The sequence below is a fragment of the Octopus sinensis genome, linkage group LG12 (genome assembly GCF_006345805.1).
Source record: "Octopus sinensis linkage group LG12, ASM634580v1, whole genome shotgun sequence".
NCBI lineage: Eukaryota > Metazoa > Mollusca > Cephalopoda > Octopoda > Octopodidae > Octopus > Octopus sinensis.
In genome coordinates, this window is record NC_043008.1 from 34,323,290 (window position 1) to 34,345,319 (window position 22,030).

A 22,030-nucleotide genomic window follows, 5' to 3' on the forward strand; every position below is an offset into this window, starting at 1 on the left:
GATCCTCTTTGCCAGCTGATGATCTCTGTTGTTTATCCCCAGGTCAACTCTGATCAAGCAAACCTATGAGCCCTTGGCCATAGATCTACTGGATCAAGGTTGATCTGGTGATAGATAACAAATGTATTGGACATTGAATATTTGCAGCACTGAAGCAAAATTGTAAAAGCAAAACACTGAAGCTTTTGACATAAAGACAAGCAATTCAGTCTCTCATGTTATGTGTATGTGTGCACATGAATGAGAGACAGAGAAAGTGCGTGTATGTGTGTGTGCATATATTTATGTATGAAAGCATGTATGTATGTATTAAAAAAAAACTGTTTCGACTGTGATGGCTTATTCACCCAATGATGAAAAATTCCTTTTCATATTTATATAGTAAAAAAGAAGATGGAACACTTCATTATTAAAAAAGGGTGTTAAGATAATGAAATACACTTGCTAAAATCCTAAATATAAGATATTTCAAAAATTCTTTTAGAAGCATAATAGAGTTTATTTAGGATCTTAATGATAACTGTAGTTCACTGCCTTAGTATCTCTTCTCTTATACAAATATCAAACAGAAAAACAACAATAACTGCACACTTACAACATCATCATCATTTTACATCCATTTTCCATGCTGGCATGGGTTGAACAATTTGAGAGGAGCTAAAAAGGCCAGGAGCTGCACCAGGCTGCCCTTCCTAATGCCAAACATACATATATGCATATGTCATCATCATCATCGTTTAACGTCCGTTCTCCATGCTAGCATGGGTTGGACGGTTCGACTGGGGATCTAGGAAGCCAGAAGGCTGCACCAGGCTCCAGTCTTATCTGGCAATGTTTCTACAGCTGGATGCCCTTCCTAACGCCAACCACTCCATGAGTGTAGTGGGTGCTTTTTACGTGCCACCGGCACGGAAGCCAGTCAAGGCAGCGGTGTATATATATATATATATATATATATATATATATATATATGTTCTGCATTCTTAAATAGTATAAATTTCAAGGACACACATCAAACCTTTTTACAAGTACATATGGACTACAATATCCAATGTATCTTTTCATTTGTTTATGTTGGCAAGGTGACTGGAAGGAGATTTAGCTGTTATTTCTAGCTGACTGAGTGCCTGCATAGTGGGTCATTCTCCTACTGACATGAATAGTCACCATTAACAATGGAAATGATAATAACAAAAGCTAAGCCTAGTCTGGTAGACAGCAATTATATTCTATAAACTGAATAATTGCAACAATCAGTTATGACAAAGGATCACCACACAGCTTTATATCTTCATGTCACTCATCATTTTCATATTTCTTTTGAAGTGAAAAAGAAGCTGTGACAGCTTACAAAATATAATGAAAAGAAACTCTGGTAGTGTCTCAGAGACAGTCAACCAGGTTATCATCAAAGTAGTTCTTTAAATTTATACAATTCAAGAGTATAAACAAACACACACACACACATTCTGACATGGAAGATGGAACTGATTATTTACATAGGAAATAATAAAAAAAATTTTTTAATATATTTTTGCTTTTATAACTTTGCATCTGAGATGAAAATATTCAATATCCAATACATTCATTTCATCAACCCCTGCATATTATTGTCTTGAGTCCTAGGACTCTTAGGGTTGGTTATCTGGTTTCCATGGCATCTAAGTGACCCTGAATGGGCTACTCGTTCCCAGCTGAGTAAACTGAAACCATGTGAATGAAGTATTTTGCTCAAGAATACAATGTAGCACCTGGTCTAGGAATCAAAACCAGGATCTTGTGACTGTGTATGAAAAACCCTAACCACAACGCCACTCAGATCTTTTCCAATAATACAAAGACGCTAGTGTCCTCATATACGGTTTGTATCAATCTTTTAATAACTGCTTTCTATGAACGTTTAATAATAACCAATGCCTATAGTGCTATACAATTTTCAAAAATATCAAAGGTAATCAAACATGCTGCCTATCCTACAACCACCATCATCATAATTTAACACCTGCCTTCCATGCTGGCATGGGTTTGATTTTTCAACAGGAGCTGGCAAACCACAGGACTGCACCAAACTCCACTGTCTGTTTTGGAATGGATTTTACAGTTGGATACCCTTCTTAATGCCAGCCACTTCACAGAGTAGACCGGGTGCTTTTATGTGGCACCAGCAAGTCTTGTTTTGACATGATTTTTATAGCTGGATGCCCATCCTAATGCCAACTACTTCACCGAATGGAATGGGTGCTTTATATGTGGCACCAGTACCAGCAAAGTTTGGTTTAGCATGGTTTTTACAGTTGGATGCCCTCCTTAATACCAACCACTTCACAAACTGTATTGGATGCTTTTTACAGCTGGATGCCTTTCCAAATGCCAGCAACTTTACAGAGCGTACTGAATGGTTTTTAAGTGGCACCAGCACTGGTGAAAACACACACACATATATGTACAGGGTGCGATGGGTAAATTATCACCATTTTATATTTTTAATTTCGTGCATGTGCATTGTTTGTTCTTGATTTTGTCAACTACACAGTATAGTAGGGTCAGTTGGGCACTATCTGTGAGAAAAACAGCACCAAACAATACAAAAGTATGTACACCCTAAAGGAAATTTACTACATTCAATATTTTATCCACTTTTTTTTTACTAAATTCAGATATTGCTGATAATTTCAATTCTGATAAATCATTTCTTCTGGCATTTTTGCACCAGTCATTGTTATTGCATCTGCAGGATTTTTTATTTGTGTACCATGGTGAAAAATCTTCTTCATTGTGATTAAAATGGCACTAAAAGGAAAAGAATTGTCTGAAGATTTGAAGAAAATGCACAAAAATGGTTTAGGATACAAGTTAATTAGCAAACAGATACATATTAGTGTAAACACAGTTGCCAAAGTAATTCAGAAGTACAAAGCTACTGGACGGCTCTGCAATAAACATCATCCAGGTCGACTTCTGTTTTAACTGCACATGATATTTACCACATCCAATATTGTATGATAGTCGACAGGTGTTGTACCACTTTATTTTTGTCCCAAGAAGTGTCTTCCGTTAGTGTATCCACCCAAACAGTTCAACAAAGTTTGAACCAGTGTGGTCTTCATGGACACATTCTTCGTAGGAAACCTCTCCTCACTACCAGGCATAAATCAAGTTGTCTTTCTTTTGCCAAAATCTATGTAACTAAGGGGAAGGAGTTTTGGAATAAAATTCTTTTTTCTGACAACACTAAAATCAACTTGTTTGAGTCAGATGGTATTAAATGAGTATGGCTACGACCAGGTGACTATAATAGCGACAAATGCACCATGTCTACTGCGAAACAGCAGCGGATGTGTTATGCATTGGGGATGCATTAGTGTGGCTAGTGTGGGAGGAATCAAATTTATTGAGAGAACAATGGATTCAAGGCTTTATTGTTATATACTGCAGAAAACAATGTTGAAAGACATCAAGGAATTAGGAAGTCATTCCACGTTCCGACATGATAATGACCCTTAATACACTTCAAAGATGATGACTAAGTTTTTATCAGATAAAAAGTTAAAGGTATTGCTTTGGCCTACCATGTCACCTGACTGAAACCCAATCTGTGGGGGTGAAAAGGAAGGTTGAGGAGAAAAAAACCCCACAATGTAACACAGCTGAAAAACATCATTCATGATGAATAGAGGTCAATTTTATCAGTTATATGCAGAAATTTAGGCAACTCTATGCCCAGAAGACTTAATGCAGTCATTGAAAGCAAGGGTGGTCACACCAAATATATTGAAAATAGCAAGTAATCCTTTACGGTGTACATATTTTTTGTATCATTTGAAAATTAATATTTTGTTCATATCTTTGAAAATGTTTATTGGTTTGTGTTCCAAATTTGTGTAATGTTTGCATGTATATATTTAATTCAGTATAATTTTCATTTGATTTTCTTTAATTTATCAGAGTAATGGGGTGTACATGCTTTAGGGGTATACATGCTTCTGTGAGATATTATATATACATATATATTTGTTTAGCAGTTATTAGTGGTTAAAGCATATAACTGGTCAGAATAGAACGTTACCAACAGTTTTGAATTAACTAATGCACTTGGTAGTATTGGCACTTCAGATGTGCCAAAAGTGTAAAGCCTCTTTTATGTAAAAGTTATACAAGACTAGTTGGCTTAGAGTTGGTAAAAAAACCAAAATGAAATGTGAAAAGATATATAACATTATCTGGAAAAGTAGAAGAGTTGCCTCCCATGGTTGCACTGTATCACCAGTGTGTGTGTATGTGTGTACATGCCTGCTGTTCTCTTGTCCAAAGATAATCTTGGTTATTGTATGCCCAGGTAAATTTCTGTTCATGAGGGCAGCAGCTGAATATCTTGATTGTGTGTGTGTATGCATACACACATACACAAATACCACTTCATGTTCAACAGTTTTTGATCATACCACTGACTCCATTAATATGTCACATTAACTTATTGCTGAGTGGGTACTCTGTCACTCGATACTCATTTGAGTTAGATGACTGGACTAGAGTAATATGAAGTAAAGTCTCTTTCCCAAGAACATAATGCACTTCTTCAGTTGGAATTTGAACCCATGCCCTTGACTGAGAGCCTAGTTGACTAATCACTCGGTCATGCACCTATCTATCTATCTATATATATATATACATACACACACACACACACGTATCCAGCAGTCGTTGAAGCAACACGTTTTTGTTTGTCTCCCGCGGCCATAAGGCACAACTCCATAAGCCAGCCCCAACTCAACTCGTCCTGTCGAAAGACCCTTGTCCTACGTCCTGGTTTTGTTTTTTATCCTTACCTTTATTGTTTTTACGTTTTTGTATTCTTATTCGTGCTTTCCTTATTGTTTTCACGTATTTCTGTATTTTTATTCGTGTACATCGTTCGTTTTCCGTCCTTGTGTTGTATACATTCGAAGCTTTCTTCCAAGGGATCTAATGCGCTTGGCTTAGATTTCCCTTGGGGGCTGCCCAGGTCAGAGCAATCTCAAGATTAATCAGCCGAAATTGCGAAGATGATCCGGTTCTTGACTGATGACTGAGGGCTTCGAATGTCCCATCCTGTGGTTCTTGTGTCGTCTTCTAGGTGTTTCATGTTCTTGTCCCAGTTTGTATATATTTTTTACTTTTTACATATATATATATATATATATATCAGCATGTATGTATATTGAGAATAACAAGGTAGTCAGCATGTTGGATGATTATATATATTTTTATTTACATTTTTAGCACTTTCGTCTGTTATGGGATTTATCAAAAAAGTAGTTTACAGTAAGTTTGCTTTGCCATTTTATATAAAATTGAAAATGATGTTTCAGAGAGTGAGAGAAAAAGAGAGAAAGGAGGGAGGGGGTGAGAGAGAAGGAGAGCGTGAGAGATAGTGAAGATAGAGAAAAGAAAGTTGGAGTGTTTTGTATTCTTGTCTTTTTTTTTTTGGTAGAGGTGCAAAGGAAGGGAAAAGAAAGAAAAAGTTTGAGAGGGAGCAGGAGGTATGGCTTTTGGAGGAGGCATGGCTTTTGAACCAGTGTGGTCAGACTTGTTTGATTGGGATTCAATATGTTGCTCTTTTTCCACCTAGTGACCTTTTTGGTGGGGAGGAAGAATTTTTTTTATTCAAGTGGTCAAAGTTTTTAATTGGAAAACCAGATGTTGTTTTTGATTTTCTTCAGTAAGAATTACAATTAAATTTCAAGGTCTTGTTTTTTAATTCTTTTGTATTCATTAACATAAGGAGGAGAGAATGGTTGTATGGATGTGATCAAACTTTTTGATTAAAATTCCAGATGATATTTTTGATTTAGCTGTGTATGGCTATATTTTTGAAAGAATGATTTTTAAGCAAGTATAGTTATGATTTTAAATACGATCTGAAAAAAGTTTAAGTGTAGGAAAGCATTTCCCAATTGTAAATATGATCTGAATTTCTTTAAAAAAATCATAAATATCATCCGAGTCTAAAAAAAGGGGATGGAATCTAAATGTCAATGAAAATATACCTTTCTTAAGTGAATATATTCACAATTATAAATACAATCTAAATCAAAGGATCAGGATCTACATATCATAAGGAATCATAAATATAACCTGAATGGGGCAGGAGAAAAAGTCGGAATGTCCATGGAAATATACCCTCTTCCCAGTGATGATCGGTTTCATACAGGTTATGTTTGGAGGGGACCGAACATGGGTATTTTACTTCTTTCCAATCGTATTTTCTGGGAATGTTGGTATAGTATTTTGGTATGGTACCTCGATTTATTCCATTTTATTTGATGGGGCATACCTGTATATTGATGTAATTTTTTCAACTGTTTAATTTTTGTTGAGGACTTTTTTATGAAATATAGTTCCACTGTCTTTCGGAACTCTGGGTTGTTCTTTGAATTTTCCTTCCCCACATATTTCCAAATGTTTGCTCTTTCCTTTTTTTCAACCATTTAACTTTGGTGAGAACTTCTTAATGAAATATAATTCCATTGTTTTTCAGAAGTCTGGGTTATTCCTTGAGCATTTATTGAAGGGAAAGATCTTGAATTTTTCTTCTCCACATATTTCCAAATGTTTGCTCAGTGGAATTTTCCATAGTTCTTCCTGTAAGATGTTCTGTCTGTGGATTCTTGCGCATTGGCAAAATGAATTATTGGTTTCACCAATATAATTCTCCTTGCATTTGGGGCAAGTAATGCAGATGAAATTTTGTGTCTTGCAGTTCATATTTGCATTTACTTTGAATACGAATCCACTCTTAAATATTATGTGGATGTCCCCATCTGTATATTTGAAGTTATTATTGTTGCATATTCCACATCTGCTATCTTTACCTTCCTTTACGGAGAATCCCGTTTCATTCTCTGATATGAATTTTGCCCTTGAGCTGTTTTTCAAGGTTTTTTTCCTGGCATTTACTATTTCATAGGTAGCTTTTATCTATCAGGTCTCTCATTTTGGGGCTCTGTAAGACATGAAAAATGTTGGGGCTCTGTATAACATGGAAAATCTTGGTTAGAATAATAAACTTCTTTTCTAACCTGTTCCTTCTTGCTAATTTGTTCCTCTCTCTCCCTCCCTCTCTCTCTTTTTCTTGCTCTGTGTCTCTCTCCCCCTTTCTAAAACACCATCAGTTTCAATTTCATATAAAAAGGTGAAGCAAACTTACTATAAGCCACTTTTTTGATAAATCTGATAACAGAAGAAAGCGCTAAGAATGTAAATAAAAATATATATAATCATTCAACATTCTGACTACCTTGTTATTCTCAATACACAATATCTGTACATGACTTCAAAAACTCTCTACACACACACATATATATATATATATATATATATATATATTTCAAAAGTTAAACAGAGAAGGGAAAATAGTTGAAAACTGGGCGCAAACATAACGGACAGAAAAGGGAGACAACGCACCTCCATATACATATATATATATATTGATTTGGTAATATAAGTCCTAGAAATAGAGATAGTTTCAATAAATCAAGAATCTCTGTTGGATGGTATCTGTATCCGTCTTTGTTGTTCAAGCACATATCACTGGCCACTCTGTGATATTTCTCTTCGCTTGCTTTTCTTTAAATTATGCAAATTAATTAGGCCAGAAGTATGTTTCACTCATTTTGTTTATGTGTAAGTCTCTTGGCTACTGAGGATAAAGTTAGGCCAATTGTTATGCTGATGACACCTACTGAGGCAGAAATACATGTCCACGACTGTCCTTTTACCTGCAGACAATAAGTCTGCTTGTTTCCTAATTGGCATATCAGCTTGAGAAAATCCTTGATTCATTAGATTATCTCCCTTGTTCATATGAGGTTGATCTCAATTGCCATTTGGTAATTGTGATGCATCCTCTAAAGGTGGAGATAATATTAATATAGCAAGAATTTATATTGTATGATATTTGGCATGCCTTCATTGTCTATATTGTTCAAATATATGCCATTTGTCATACTGAGTTATTTCACTTAATTGTGTGTGTGTGTGTGTAAGGTATTCATTTATTCAACGAATTGAAATAAAGGCTTGATCCCATCACAAACAAAAGCGTGAAACCTTAGTTTTAAATAAATGAATAAACTACTTGATGAATTGAATATTTAGTCTCTAATTTTTATGTTCATGTGTGTGTGTGTGTGTGTGTGTGTGTATCAATGCGTAGAGGGATGTAATACAAAAGTTTGTTCTTTTTTGTTTTTATCTCAGTACTATACTCCAAAGACTTTCATGAAACCAGTTACACAGATTGGCAACAAAGTTGGCTGCACTGGTTCAAGTAGAACACTCTTTAACCTATAAATGGTAAGATGCAAAGCAAAATACATCATTTCATAATTCTAGATTGAATGTCTTTGTAATTTATTGCAGACACAAACCCCTGCATGTAGATGTGTCGAGTAGTGTGTCCTTGGGAAAAACACTAAACTGTTACTTATTACTTTATTGCCCACAAGGGGCTAGAGGGGACAACAAGGACAAACAAAGGGATTAAGTCGATGACATCGACCCCGGTACGTAACTGGTACTTATTTAATCGACCTCGAAAGGATGAAAGGCAAAGTTGATCTCAGTGGAATTTGAACTCAGAACGTAACGGCAGACGAAATAGTGCTAAGCATTTCGCCTGGTGTGCTAACGTTTCTGCAGGCAACTTCATGCCAAATTCATTCGGATGTAAGAAATCAAGATCTTTTCAGACTTGTAGCATTGAGTTTTACAAAAGCATCTGGCACACTGCTTCACTCTCATGATGTTTATCTAATCTTGCTTCAATGCAAGAAGTCTTGGAGGCCACTGATATTACAAATACAGATGATGCAGCATTACTTGCTCATTCAATGGATGAACTTTGATCATAGAATATGGTACTGGCTCATTTTGTTTCAGAATACATATACCTTGCCTTCAAACCAATATACAAGGGAACAATCTATCTGCCAAGGATATTTTCATATTCCTTGGATTTACCATCACCAACAAAAAACTTCCAGATGCACATATTGTAGCAGAACTACTTTTAGTGGGGAGGCTTAAGAACCTGTGCATGGAACAATGAAAAAATCTCTGCTTCAATATCAAAATCTATGGACTTGGATTAAAGTGTACCCTTGCTTGAGAATTAAACATGGACACCATTATGAATACCATCACAATCAACATCCACATCATCACCATTATCATCATCATAATCATTTAATATCTACTTTTCTTTGCTTGCATGGGTCAAACAGAATTTGCTGAGGTAGATTTTCTACAGCCAGAAGCCTTTGTCTCCAAGCAAGGCAATATTTCCACACGACATGACATTTTTCAGAATTCCAATTTGGTATTGAATGAAGTCTACATGGTGGAGGTGTAACCGACAGTTAAAAGAGCTTGCTGCAAAAGTAACAACAACGTTGCAAAAGGGAGCCATTGAGGGCAACATATACAGAAGAATGGTCTGTAAGCAAAAGCAAAGAAAACTGTGTTAAAGATAGCCATGAAAGTATAAGTTGGTGTAAGCTAGTGTCCCAATTTCAATAATCTTGTTAGTAACAATGATAGCTGATTTTAGAAAAATTGCAGCTTTCATGAGAGGTTAGTCTGAGAAATGAAAGTGGAGGAAAGGTCACATAAACCAAAGTTATATATGATGCTCACCTTTCAGCAGAAGTCTGGTTCATTTCCAAGCCACATTTAAAGGGCTGAATTAAAATACAAAGGGACATAGGTTAGAAATGAAAAAAAAATGTATATAACTTTTTCTCAACTTTTCTTTTCGTGTTCCAGTGTTTGCAGGGATTAAAGAAGTCTGTCAATCACAAATGACTGAGGAGGCAAAAGACCGTAAACATCTCTAGACAATTGCAAATAACCCTCCCTGCTAAATCATGTTAAATCTTGCCCTCAATTATAACATAGCAGCTAAGGGCCAAATCCACAGAAAATTCTATACTCTGCATAGAGCAGCAGCACCAATACCACCACCACCAAGTCCCCATGCGCTAATTGCTACAGCCAGTCTTTCCTCACCATAGTGTCATCCCACTGAAAGCCCTCCCAGCTCATATGTTTTCCTGCACAAATCAACTTGTAACTGTTTAAGAGGAATGTTAACCATGTCAAACTCACTGATGTTGGCAGGCCTTACAAATGTCAAGAGCACAGCCTCTTAATTCAGATCAAACCAATAAATGAGAAAAAATATTTCTGAAACTTCAGTAAAATTAATGACATTGTTGAGTTTCAAGTCAACAGTGATTGATCAAATCTATGATCAAAAGTACTGCCACTATGACCATCCTGTCCTTTTTTAATATCTAGGACTATATTAGCTAAAGTTTCCTTTTTTTAAAACAGTTGTGAGATGTGAAGGAAATGCAACTGCTATTTCTAATGAGTTATGTGACTACATTTATGCTCCTTCATTAGGTTGGGCTTCCTATGTTCTTATAGTTGGTATAAGCAAAGTCCTAACCAGTTTTTCATCTAAGAATATTCTGAAACAACAGAACATTAGGCTACAGTGATATAATATTAAATCCCGTCTAAGAGGAACTGAGAAGTAGATGGATATTCCCTTCTTTATCTTACTAATTAAATAATCATAATAATGGTTTCAAATTCTGACACAAGGCCAGCAATTCTGGGGTAGTGGGTAAGTTGATTACATCAACTGGTAACTTATTTTATTGAAAGGCAAAGTTGACCTTGGCAGAATTTGAACTCAGAACATAAAGACAGACAATGCCACTAAACATTTTGCCTGTCATATTAACATTTCTATTAGCTAGTTGCACCATCATCTTCATCATCATAATAGTAATAATAATAATAATATCATAATAATAATAATAATAATAATAATAATAATGATAATAATAATAAAATAATAATTAATTAATAATAATAATAATAATAATAATAATGATAATCATGATAATAATAATAATAATAATAATAATAATAATAATAATGATAATAATAATAAAATAATAATTAATTAATAATAATAATAATAATAATAATAATAATAATAATGATGATGATAACAAAAATAATAGTAATAGTAGTAGTAGTAACAATAATAATAATAATAAATGCCTTGATGCTTGCGCTGTTTATCTCGATATAAGATAACCATGTCATGCACATGTGGTTGTGATGCATATGCCTGGTTTACCCTTATCAGACAGATAGTCATGATGGGTATATTGGGCTTCGTATAATTGTACCCCAGTGTCACTTTGATAGCAAGCGCTACACTCTCACTCAATAACAATAATAATATATACCAATTCTAGAGTGGAGAGGTAATAACATGAAGTAGAAGATGAGCAGATGTGTGTGTGAGAGAGAGAGAGAGAGAGAGAGAGAAAGAGAGGGAAGAAGAGTAAACTAAAAGATGAAGATGTAATTGAAAAATATATAATAAAACAGAGAAAATGTAAACACGTTAGAATTATATAAGGAATACACCACGCAAAAGTTACTGTATCCATCTAATACATGCACATACTATTATAATTATCTTGAATTTGTTTCATTACTTTTTGTTAGTATTGTATACTAGCATTTTTATACATTAGTCACACACAGTTCAACCACAGAAATATCTTATGCTTGTTTGAATGTGTGCTGTAATTAGGCTTAATGTTTGCAATATGTGTCTGTATGTGTGTGTGTGTTTGTGTGTGTGAGTTACATTCTCCTTGCCTTAACATCGCATGATAGTTGTAAAGGGATGTCACTGTCATGCAAGTGGTGTCCATTGTTTCCAATCTTGCGTGAAAACATGTCTGGCCATGGGGAAATATTACCTGGATTTGGAAATGAGTGCGGGTTGGTCACAGGAAATCTGCCTTAACAGATTCTTATTTCTTTATTGCCCACAAGGGGGGCTAAACACAGAGGGGACAAACAAGGACAGACAAAGGGATTAAGTCGATTACATCAACCCCAGTGAGTAACTAGTACTTAATTTATTGACCCTAAAAGGATGAAAGGCAAAGTTGAGTTCGGCGGAATTTGAACTCAGAACGTAACGGCAGACAAAATACCGCTAAGCATTTCACCCGGCGTGCTAACGATTCTGCCAGCTCACTGCCATTCTGCCGTAACAGATTCTGTTCAACCCTTTCAATCATGAAAAAGTAGACATTAAAATGAAGATATTGAGGATGATGATGATAGTGACGATGATGATGACGATGACGTAGTTATTTGTGTTACTATGTGTGTGTGTGTTGTGTAAGTATGCCATATGTGTGAGCTGATTAGGGATGGAATTATGTATGTGTGCATTTATTGCATGTATGTTAGTTCTTTAAATTGTGTGCATTTATAGTGGGGTTTTTTTCTTGCAATCTATGTGGGATGCTGTGCTGCGTGTATGTGTATGCAACATGTTTATGATGTGTATGTGTGTATGTGTGTATGCATGTAGTTTTGCCTGAATATATATGTATGTTGCTCTTAGTGGTGTATGTGTTTTTGAATGTGTGTTTGTGTTGTTTTGTTTAAAGTATGCATATGCTTTTGTAACGTGTGTCTGTATGAACATGGGCAAACTAGGGACAGAGTTATATGTGTGTTTGTAGTATATTTTATGTGTATGTTGAAGTTTGAAAGGTACATTTTTTTTGTTTTGCTATATGACACACACTATATTTTCTGACGTACAAGTTGAATTTTTCAGACCAAAATTTAACAGCAATAAAAAGACAGGTCAACATATATGCCAAACCAGCTTTGGAAGACCAAAAATTCCATGTGAAATGCAGCAGGCATTGGAATGGCAGCAATTGTGTTTGAATGTCTACACTATATACTACATCAACTTGTGTGTTGGAAAGTACCGTGTCTGTGTTCTAGTGTGTCTGCAATGTATATGTGACTATTGCATAAGTGTATGCATTTGTTAGTATTCTGTTTTTTATCTTCTACTTGTTTCAGTCATAAGACTGTGGCCATGCTGGGGCACTGCCTTGAGGAATGTTTAGTCGAATGAATCAACCTCAGTACTTATTTTTTGTTAAGCCTGTTACTCTATTGGTCTCTTTTGCCAAACAGCTAAGATACAGGGATGTAAACACACCAACATCAGTTGTCAAGCTATAGCAAGGGACAAACAAAAACACACACATAAGATAAGTTTCTTTCAGCTTCTGTCCACCAAATCTTCTTACAAGGCTTTGGTTGGTCCAAGGCTATAGTAGAAGGCACTTGCCCAAGGTGCTACTCACTGGGACTGAAACCAGAACCATTTAGTTGGAAAGCAAGCTTCTTACCACACAGCCATGCCTACGCCTGTTTTGCACACATTGGTATATTAATGTTGTGTGAATGTTGTTAGGTATACGCATGTGTATATGTTGCTTTCAATATGTGCATGTGTTTGTTATCTGTTTTGGAATGTGTTTATAACAGTATGTGTGTGTGTGTGTTGTGAAAATGTGTATGCCATGAGTGTGAGGTGATTAAAGGAAGTTGTCAAAGGAAAAGAAACTGAGAATTGAAATTGTGGAAGTAAAAGCTTGAAACATAAAGATGAATGAGAGATCAATGATCCAATATGAGAATGAAACCAAATACAAAGAGATGCCATATGGTGAGACCTGCAGAGTGAAAATGGCATGAGATGGGGAACTGTTGCCAAGCTAGCCAGTCCAATAATCAGAATGTTACAAAGGGACAATTTCAGTGCAGCTAAAAGTGTTTATTGGATAGGCTGTTGGAATCCTGAGAGAGAGATGGTATTGATGAGGAATGGGTAGGTGTGATAATATGCTCAGGAGCATGGGAAAGAAGGGAGGGCTAGGTTAGAGAACATGCAGGAAGAGGCAGGGTCAGATTGGAGAATTTGGATGGCATACAGTATAAAGGATAATACAGTGGAAGGATGGTACACAAGAAGAATGGAAAGGTGGTTGGTATGTGAGTATATGTGTGTGAGTGTGTGTGTGTGTGTATATATATATATGTATATATATAAAGCAAATAAGTAACAAGGTACTTAAGTTGAGGTACCAAGTCAATCCGGTATTATCCACGCAACTCTAAGTAAGGTGAATAAAAGGTAAATAAGTAACAAGGATGTTCTGGTATTAGTGCATTATGGCCATTTCAGGTGACCCCATTTAATCAAACAATGCAAGCATTATATCAAATTGATGTAATGTTTGCATTAAGCGATTAAATGGAGCTGCCTGAAATGGCCATAATGCACTAATACCTGAACATCCTTGTTACTTATTTACCTTTTATTCACCTTACTTAGAGCTGTGTGGATAATACAGGACTGACTTGGTACCTCAACTTAAGTACCTAATTCAACTGATTCTTTTATATATATATATATAATATATATATATATATATATATATATATATATATTTATATACACACACACACAAAATCTCAACCAACCTGTGCTAGATTTGAAAAGTGGACACTAAAACAATGATGATGATGATCATCATCATCATCATCATCATGCTGATGTGTGTGCATGTGTGTGTGTGTCCCTTAATTGAAATTAGAAACATTATCAGTGCTTATTGCATTTGTTTTAGCTACAAGAAACACTGATGCTTAATGGACTGGTTGTAGATATCACACGCAACATTTTGCAATCTGAAATGTCTACTTACCTCTTTCTGCCAATCAAGTTCTTCAAATATCCTTTCAAAGCTATCATACATATATACAAACTAGAAAAGAAGAGAGGGAGAAAACGAGAAAACGTTGAGAATATATAATACAATATTACATTCTAAATTGCAAATGAAAAATAAGTCAAAATTAAGAGTTGAGGAAACAGTATGAAATGCAGAATGGTCCTTTAAAAAAATGCTAATATTTAAATTATACCTATTACTAGCAGCTGTATTAGATATACATATTACCAGTTACACATACACACACACACACAATAATTATAATATATATACATATCTATTATATAAAATCCGTTCTGTCTGTCTATATGTCTTCTAGGATCTCAGGCGTCCTCCATCTGATTGCGCTCAAATTTGATATGTAGATACTGACAGTATCAAGGCGTATATAAGTCTTGAAAAAATTACAAAAATCGATAGTATTCTCCCATTCAACAGCCTTATCATTACTGGTACTTTAAACTCTTTGGTTGCATATTTGTGTGAATAAAATCGTTTTTCTTTGGAATAGAAAAAATGTCTATCTTTATTTCTTCTTTTGCTGGTGTCTCAAATTTAGGTTAAATCAGTGTCTCTCAAAGGGGAGGCCTATGGGACGGTCGGACAAGTTGTTTTGAGAAAATTTAGTTTAAATGTTTGACAACTCAGCACCGTCCATTGGACGGGCGGGGGGGGGGCGTTTTACTCATATATTATATATTTGTTAAATATAATGCCAATATATCATTAATTACATACATTATTGATGACTATATATTCGTACTGATAGCAGCCATATTGGCATCACCTTCAAGTAAAGCAGACCTCAGTGAGATTTGAACTCAGAATATAAAGGGATGTAACCAGATTAACACAAGGTATTTTGTCTCAGGACATACCAATTTTGACTTAAACCCCACCATGCATGTTTCTAAAATGCAGTTTATTTCCAGGTCAGCTCTGGTGGAATAAGCTTATTGCAAAAGATTTTCCAGCTGTAATAACCCTGTCTTATCCTCTGCCTCTCCCCCATAAGGTTCAACAACCTGAGGCCTCTTCATTACTTTATCCCATGTCTTTCTGGGTCATCTGCTTTCACAGAATCCATCCACATTTGAAATTTATCATATATGCATACATCCAGCAGAGCATGCTAACTTCATTTCTTTCTAGTATTTGCATGTTCTATGCATTCACAGCTCACATTTCACTATCATGCAACATTTATACACAAGCATTACACAATCTACCTTTCACTCTGAGAGAGAATACTTCTTTTTTACTAACAAAGGTAACATTCTCTGAACTTTCTCCAGCTGATCTGTTTCATATATATATATATACTAGCAGTATCGCCCGGCGTTGCTCGGTGTTGTAAGGGAAATAACTATATAAGCATTTTCAGAGAGTTATAGCCAAAAAATAGCAAAAAAAATGCATTAAAAATTGAAAAAAAATTACGGTAAATTTTTTTTAAATCGTTGACACATCGTAGATATTTTTAGAGAGTTACTTCCCTTATATAAAAGCGAAAAAAATGCATTAAAATGGAAAAATATGATGGTAAATTTTTTTTAAATCGTAGACTCATCGTAGACGCGCGCTAATACCCAGAAGGGCTCGATATGAATCACGACTATAAGATACCCACTTTTGGTTAAACTGCACCGCAAAATGTGGGAGTAATTACGAATGTAAATCGAAGGGGACAGACACACAACTTCACTCTTATATAAAGATGCTTTTTTTTTTCAGTCATAGAGTTAGATTTATGAAGGTCTTCAGTAGAAAATCCTTCGAATTCTGACTCGCTGCTTGATATAATGAAATTCGTATCCATTTTTTGTCAGAATTACAAATTTTGAAAACACAATAGGAACAAATTTCGGAAAAAAATCTCCCATAATTCACGGAATTAAAATTACACTTCGATTTTTGTACAAAACTGTATTTGAAGTGTTTACGAAGTATAATACGTGTTTTCACGAATGTACTAAAGAGATTTACTCTGATATTCTCATTTAAATATGAATAGGTAAATTCGGGCGGTTTGGTAACGAAAGGGTTTATATAAGTGTCGTCTGTTTATACATAAACACTGTTTCATAGTTTCAGTTTAGTCTTCCTCAAATCACTGTCGCTAATTTACTCTCTTCCAAGAACATTTTCACTCACTGTTATCTGTTAGCTTCCCATACATTTTACTCATGTATCTATCAGCGTGATAGACAGAAACAAATATTACATTTACTTTCATTTTATTCGTTGCCCACTGTGTGTGTGCGTTTGCGTGTGGTGTAAACCAGACTAAGAAAAGCATTTGACACACACACCAGAATGTGAGTTTTCTGTAAATTTTGCTTAATTGGAGTTTAAATTTTAAAAACTGGACCTGGCATGACGCGATGCATTGTACTCTTAAAACTGCTAGGTAAATTGTAATTGAAGAAATCCTATATTGTAGACTTGTATAACTCCCAAAGGGAGGCAGATAAAATCTGCCTTTTATAATAAGAGATATATATATATATATATATATATATCATCATCATCATCACCGTTTAACGTCCATTTTCCATGCTAGCATGGGTTGGACGGTTCAACTGGGGTCTGGGAAGCCAGAAGGCTGCACCAGGCCCAGTCTGATCTGGCAGTGTTTCTACAGCTGGATGCCCTTCCTAACGCCAACCACTCCATGATTGTAGTGGGTGCTTTTTACGTGCCACCTACACAGGTGCCAGACGAGGCTGGCAAACAGCCACGATCGGATGGTGCTTTTTATGTGCCACCGGCACGGGGGCCAGATGAGGCTGGCAATGGCCACAATCGGATGGTGTTTTTTACGTGCCACTGGCACGGAGGCCGGTCGGGGCAGCGCTGGCAACGGCCACGTTGGGATGGTTCTCATATATATATATACACCAATTATTTTAAGGAAACTGATTCCCCCAAAATACTAGATATTGAACCAGTATTTCCTTGAATGAAACCATCCCTCCACTCACATGATATCATTCAATATAAGGCTAATAATGTAAAAGGCACACACAAAAGATGGTGACATGCAGTACATCATTTATTTATCATTTTACCATAATTGATAAAAATAAGTATTAGTAATATATCAAAGTATATTCCTTTGCCGACATTCTTATCTCCTCCCCAACCATCTACAAGAATGGGAACTGCTGCACTTCATAAAAAAATGAGAGAGAGAAAAGAAATTATCACTTACATAAGTTGAATAAATTCGAACTAGTCTAGACTTCCTGCTTGGCCGGAAATATTCAAATATAAACGACATGGTTTCATCATCTATGTCATAGTTTTTTATATCAGACCATTTTATTTCTACAACTTGAGGCTGGATAGGAAGAAGAAAAAGAAGAAAACAGAAATGAATATTGAAATTAAAACTATGAAAATTAAAATATAAAATTGGATGAAAAAGAAGAAAAACATTTGCAGACAACTAAATAACAATGTTTGTTTGAAGATTTTAAATGCAGAGAGAACCAAGAAATGAAATGTTCTTCTCAGAATAAATTTGTTTAATCTCTATTGAAAGGAGTTTACATAAACAAATATTTGCTCAAATGATTAATCCTTTAGCATTCAGATTATTCTGTCAAATGCAATGCTTATTCATTCAAATTGTTTTGAATTAATCCTGCATTATCTTGTATCTTTGAGATTTCAAGGATGCAATTGTTCATTTTTAGAATGACATTGCAAGGTAGGTTTTAAAGGCTGGATCAAGTCAGTTTGAACATAAAACAGAATATTTGGGCCAGGTGTGGCTGGTTTGGATGCTGATGGGTTAAACAAAAATCTTCTCTTCAATCATTTGAACAATCAGCAGTATGAAAAAGCTTTTGAGTTTTTTGGGGGTATGATGTCTTGTAGTTTACTGAAATACCAGATACCAAGAGGTGGTTAACAAAGTATTAAGGACATTATGAAGGCAACCACATAAGTAATCACCTAGGTAACACACTAATTTCACTAGCATGGAAGGTACTATAAAGTTTACTTGTGGAACAGACAGCTGAAGTTTTGTGTGATTTGCCAATGTTACAGGGAACCAGTGATTGTTGTAGTGTTTCTGATGTATGGACAGGTGTGTTGGCAAACTAGAAATCATTTAACTAAAATGTTGTGTCTGCACATAAATAATTAAAAGTACCTTGCTATTTTGAATAAACTCATATATGTTGTTATTAGGCCGAATGCCCTTCCTGTATACGTGTGTATACATGCATGGATGTGTGAGTACATGTGTATGGGAACACATGCACATATGTTTAAACACATTATGTACCTTCTTTGCTCTCTTTCCTGTTGGAGTAGCCATGTGTCTCCTCTACAGCAAGAGACATTCCTGTTTCTCTATAAAACTTAACTCTATAAACATCCGGCATAAAGCTACCTTCTTCAATACTGCATCCCATCCATTTTATCATGGATGGGGGGTCTTATCTTGCTGACCTCACTAGTGCTGGTGACACACAAAAAAAAAAGTACGCATTAGGAAGGGCATTCACCCTCATAAACCATACCAAACAGACCCTGGATCCCATTGTAGATCTCTGATTCATCAAATCCTGTTGAACTGTCCAACCCATACCAGCATGGCATATGGATATTAAATGATGTTTGCATGAACATGTGCACAAGTATGTGCCAATGACTGGGTGTGCACCTATGCATATTCTTATACATGAATGTGCTCTGTTAATTTAGCATACATTTATTTAACCATTTAAGCAAATGTCTGTGTGTGTATACCTACATACACATATATTTTACACATACATTTTCCATCTTACATTCACATCGTGTGAACAAGTTTTCATGCTTCAGCAGGGTGCAAGCTTCCATGCTGAACACATCAAAATTTAGAGGCCACACTAATATGGCTCAACTCTTCTTCCCAGAAGTAAAAATGGGTTTGCTTAGGGCCAACACCTAAGTTATGGAAAGTTATGGAAGCAACAATGACAATTCAAAACCAACAAGAACTAGGAGAGGAAGGCCTTACACAGTGCAGCAAAATCTGAAAGGAAGTTGGAAATCTAACCCCATATCTGAGCACCAGAAGATAGCCCAGAATCAAGAACAGTGGAGAAATGTCATTGATGGCCTGCACTCCATAAGGAGCAAAGAGCTTAAGTACTGCCCTTAAACAAAACTTTATTTCTTGACTATAAGAGAATGAAAAGTTAAGCTGTCTTTGATTGGTGTTGACTACAATACAGGTTTTCTATCTGATGCTCCAGTCCTTTACTGTTCTTTGACAAAACTTTGCTTAAACTTAGTAAATAATAATTCTAAATAAAAATATAGCAATTAAGCAAGTAAATGAAAAAAAAAACAAACAAACAATCAAACAATTAGAAAAGAAAATCATTTACTTCAATGGAACCATCTTCTTTGCATGCTTGTAATCGAAAGGCACGGATTCCAATGCTGGCCATCACATGACCTTCCTTACGAGAATCACAGGCACAATGGGGGAACACAATTTCACCGTAAGAGTCAAGTCTTCGAGCCATCTTCAAATACTGAAAGTAAAATAACAATCCTAACAATATAGTAGATTAACAATAAGCATGTTTATTAAAATACAGGCCACAAACTGATTCTGTGGCTGAAGCAGAGCTTCATCTTACCAGTAGGGTAGGGAAACAGATGTAGAACAAGCATAGACAACCTTTGCTGAGAAGCAGGCTACATGATAGACTGGCTTATCATATGGTCAGGCTGCATAACTAAAAAAACATTCAAGGCAATTTTCCATTAGGCATGCCATTCAGAAAGTACTGTGGGCCACAGGTAACCCATGACTGATGTAAAATGTGTAATATGACATGCTAGAAATAGCTGTCCATTTCATTACGATGAAAATATAACTTGACTAGGAAGATTGCTAATGGAGAAGTCATCTAAGTAAATGTGAATATTGTACATATTGAGTTTGCAGAACATATTTAGGATTTGTTGCAACGAATCAGAGCCAACACATGTATTTGTGTATTACATGTACTGAGTGCTCTGTATCTCATTCAAACTTCTAAACATAAACACACACATACACACAAAAAGTACACTCACAAACAGATTTGTATGATTCCCAATAACAAATTAACACAGCAATAGGAGACTTCTCCAGTATCTTATATATGTAAATATGTACACACTCTCTCTCTCTCTCACACACACATTCATATTCATTAAAGAGAAATAACTCACCTCGTTAACCTTGGCAGCTTCTTGCAAAGCTTTTAACTCATACAACCGGTCACCAGCTTTTATCAAACTCCTACTGACATCATCTATTGCCTGAATTTAAAAGTAAAGATATGAATCGATAAATAAGCAATCCTTCAAGTAAGTGAGAATTTATAAGAGAAAATGTAGAAGGCAATTTCACCAAAAGAATATCACACACACACACACACACACACACACACACACACATATATATATCTGTTTAGTATTGACAGTTGGATGAAAGAGTACTTTATACACAGTAGAGATTAATAATATTTTTAGTTTGGTCAAGTTAGCTGCTTGCTACTCTGAGTTTTGCCTGTGAGTACAGAGGGTCTTCAAGCAACACTCGTACTGGTCCAGGCAAAAAGTACCTGTGCCGGTTCACATAAAAAGTACCCACACTGGTCCACATAAAACGCACCCATGCCAATCCATATACAAAGTATCCATGCTGGTGCAATGTAAAAAGTACTCAGCATGTTCTGTAAAGTGGCTGACATTAGGAAGGGCATTCAGCCATAGAAACCAAACCCAATCAGGCTGGAACCTGGTACAGCTCTCCAGCACTGGTCAAGCTGTCCAATCCATACCAGCATGGAAAAGAAAATAAAATGGAGCAAGGCTTGAAACAAATAACTGAAAGGAAGCAGAAATAAAGAAATTACCTCTGTCATTTTTGGAGGCTACTTACAATAAATATATAAAATCATTGAAATACTCAAGATGTTTCTAGTTAATGACTGCGACAAGAGTACATATTGCCTCTCAACTGTGTTTACAAGTGATGCATTACACACATGAGGATAGCTTAAATGTATAGTAGGGTTCAGCATCACTGATTACAGATTATGTAATGATAAAATAAGAACATTTGGTAGGTGAAAAGAGGTAGACAGGGACAAAGAAATAGAAACAAAAATCAATGAAAAAGTCACAAAAAGAAGATAAGATGGTTACACAAACAATAAGCATTGCAGACATTGGAGTTTGGCACAGTCCTCTAGCTGGATGGCTCCTGTCAAACCCATGCCAGCATCAGAAAACAGACGTTAAATCATGATGATGACTGCAGTAGATGGACA

The 22,030-nt window shown here is 35.6% G+C and overlaps 1 protein-coding gene across 2 annotated transcripts in view; it reads right to left on the bottom strand.

Annotated features, from left to right (window-relative positions):
• LOC115217984 (sorting nexin-27) overlaps positions 1-22,030 on the bottom strand; it is a 194,524-nt gene that overhangs the window by 10,363 nt on the left and 162,131 nt on the right. The window contains exons 9-13 of one of the 2 annotated variants that reach the window (XM_029787721.2): positions 20,925-21,014; positions 20,087-20,236; positions 17,908-18,036; positions 14,667-14,726; positions 9,676-9,719 (exon numbers count right to left, since the gene is read on the bottom strand). In XM_029787721.2, coding sequence (XP_029643581.1) covers positions 9,676-9,719; positions 14,667-14,726; positions 17,908-18,036; positions 20,087-20,236; positions 20,925-21,014 — 473 coding nt within the window. The remainder of the gene's footprint in view (positions 1-9,675; positions 9,720-14,666; positions 14,727-17,907; positions 18,037-20,086; positions 20,237-20,924; positions 21,015-22,030) is intronic. The other variant, XM_036507850.1, reaches the window with a different exon arrangement.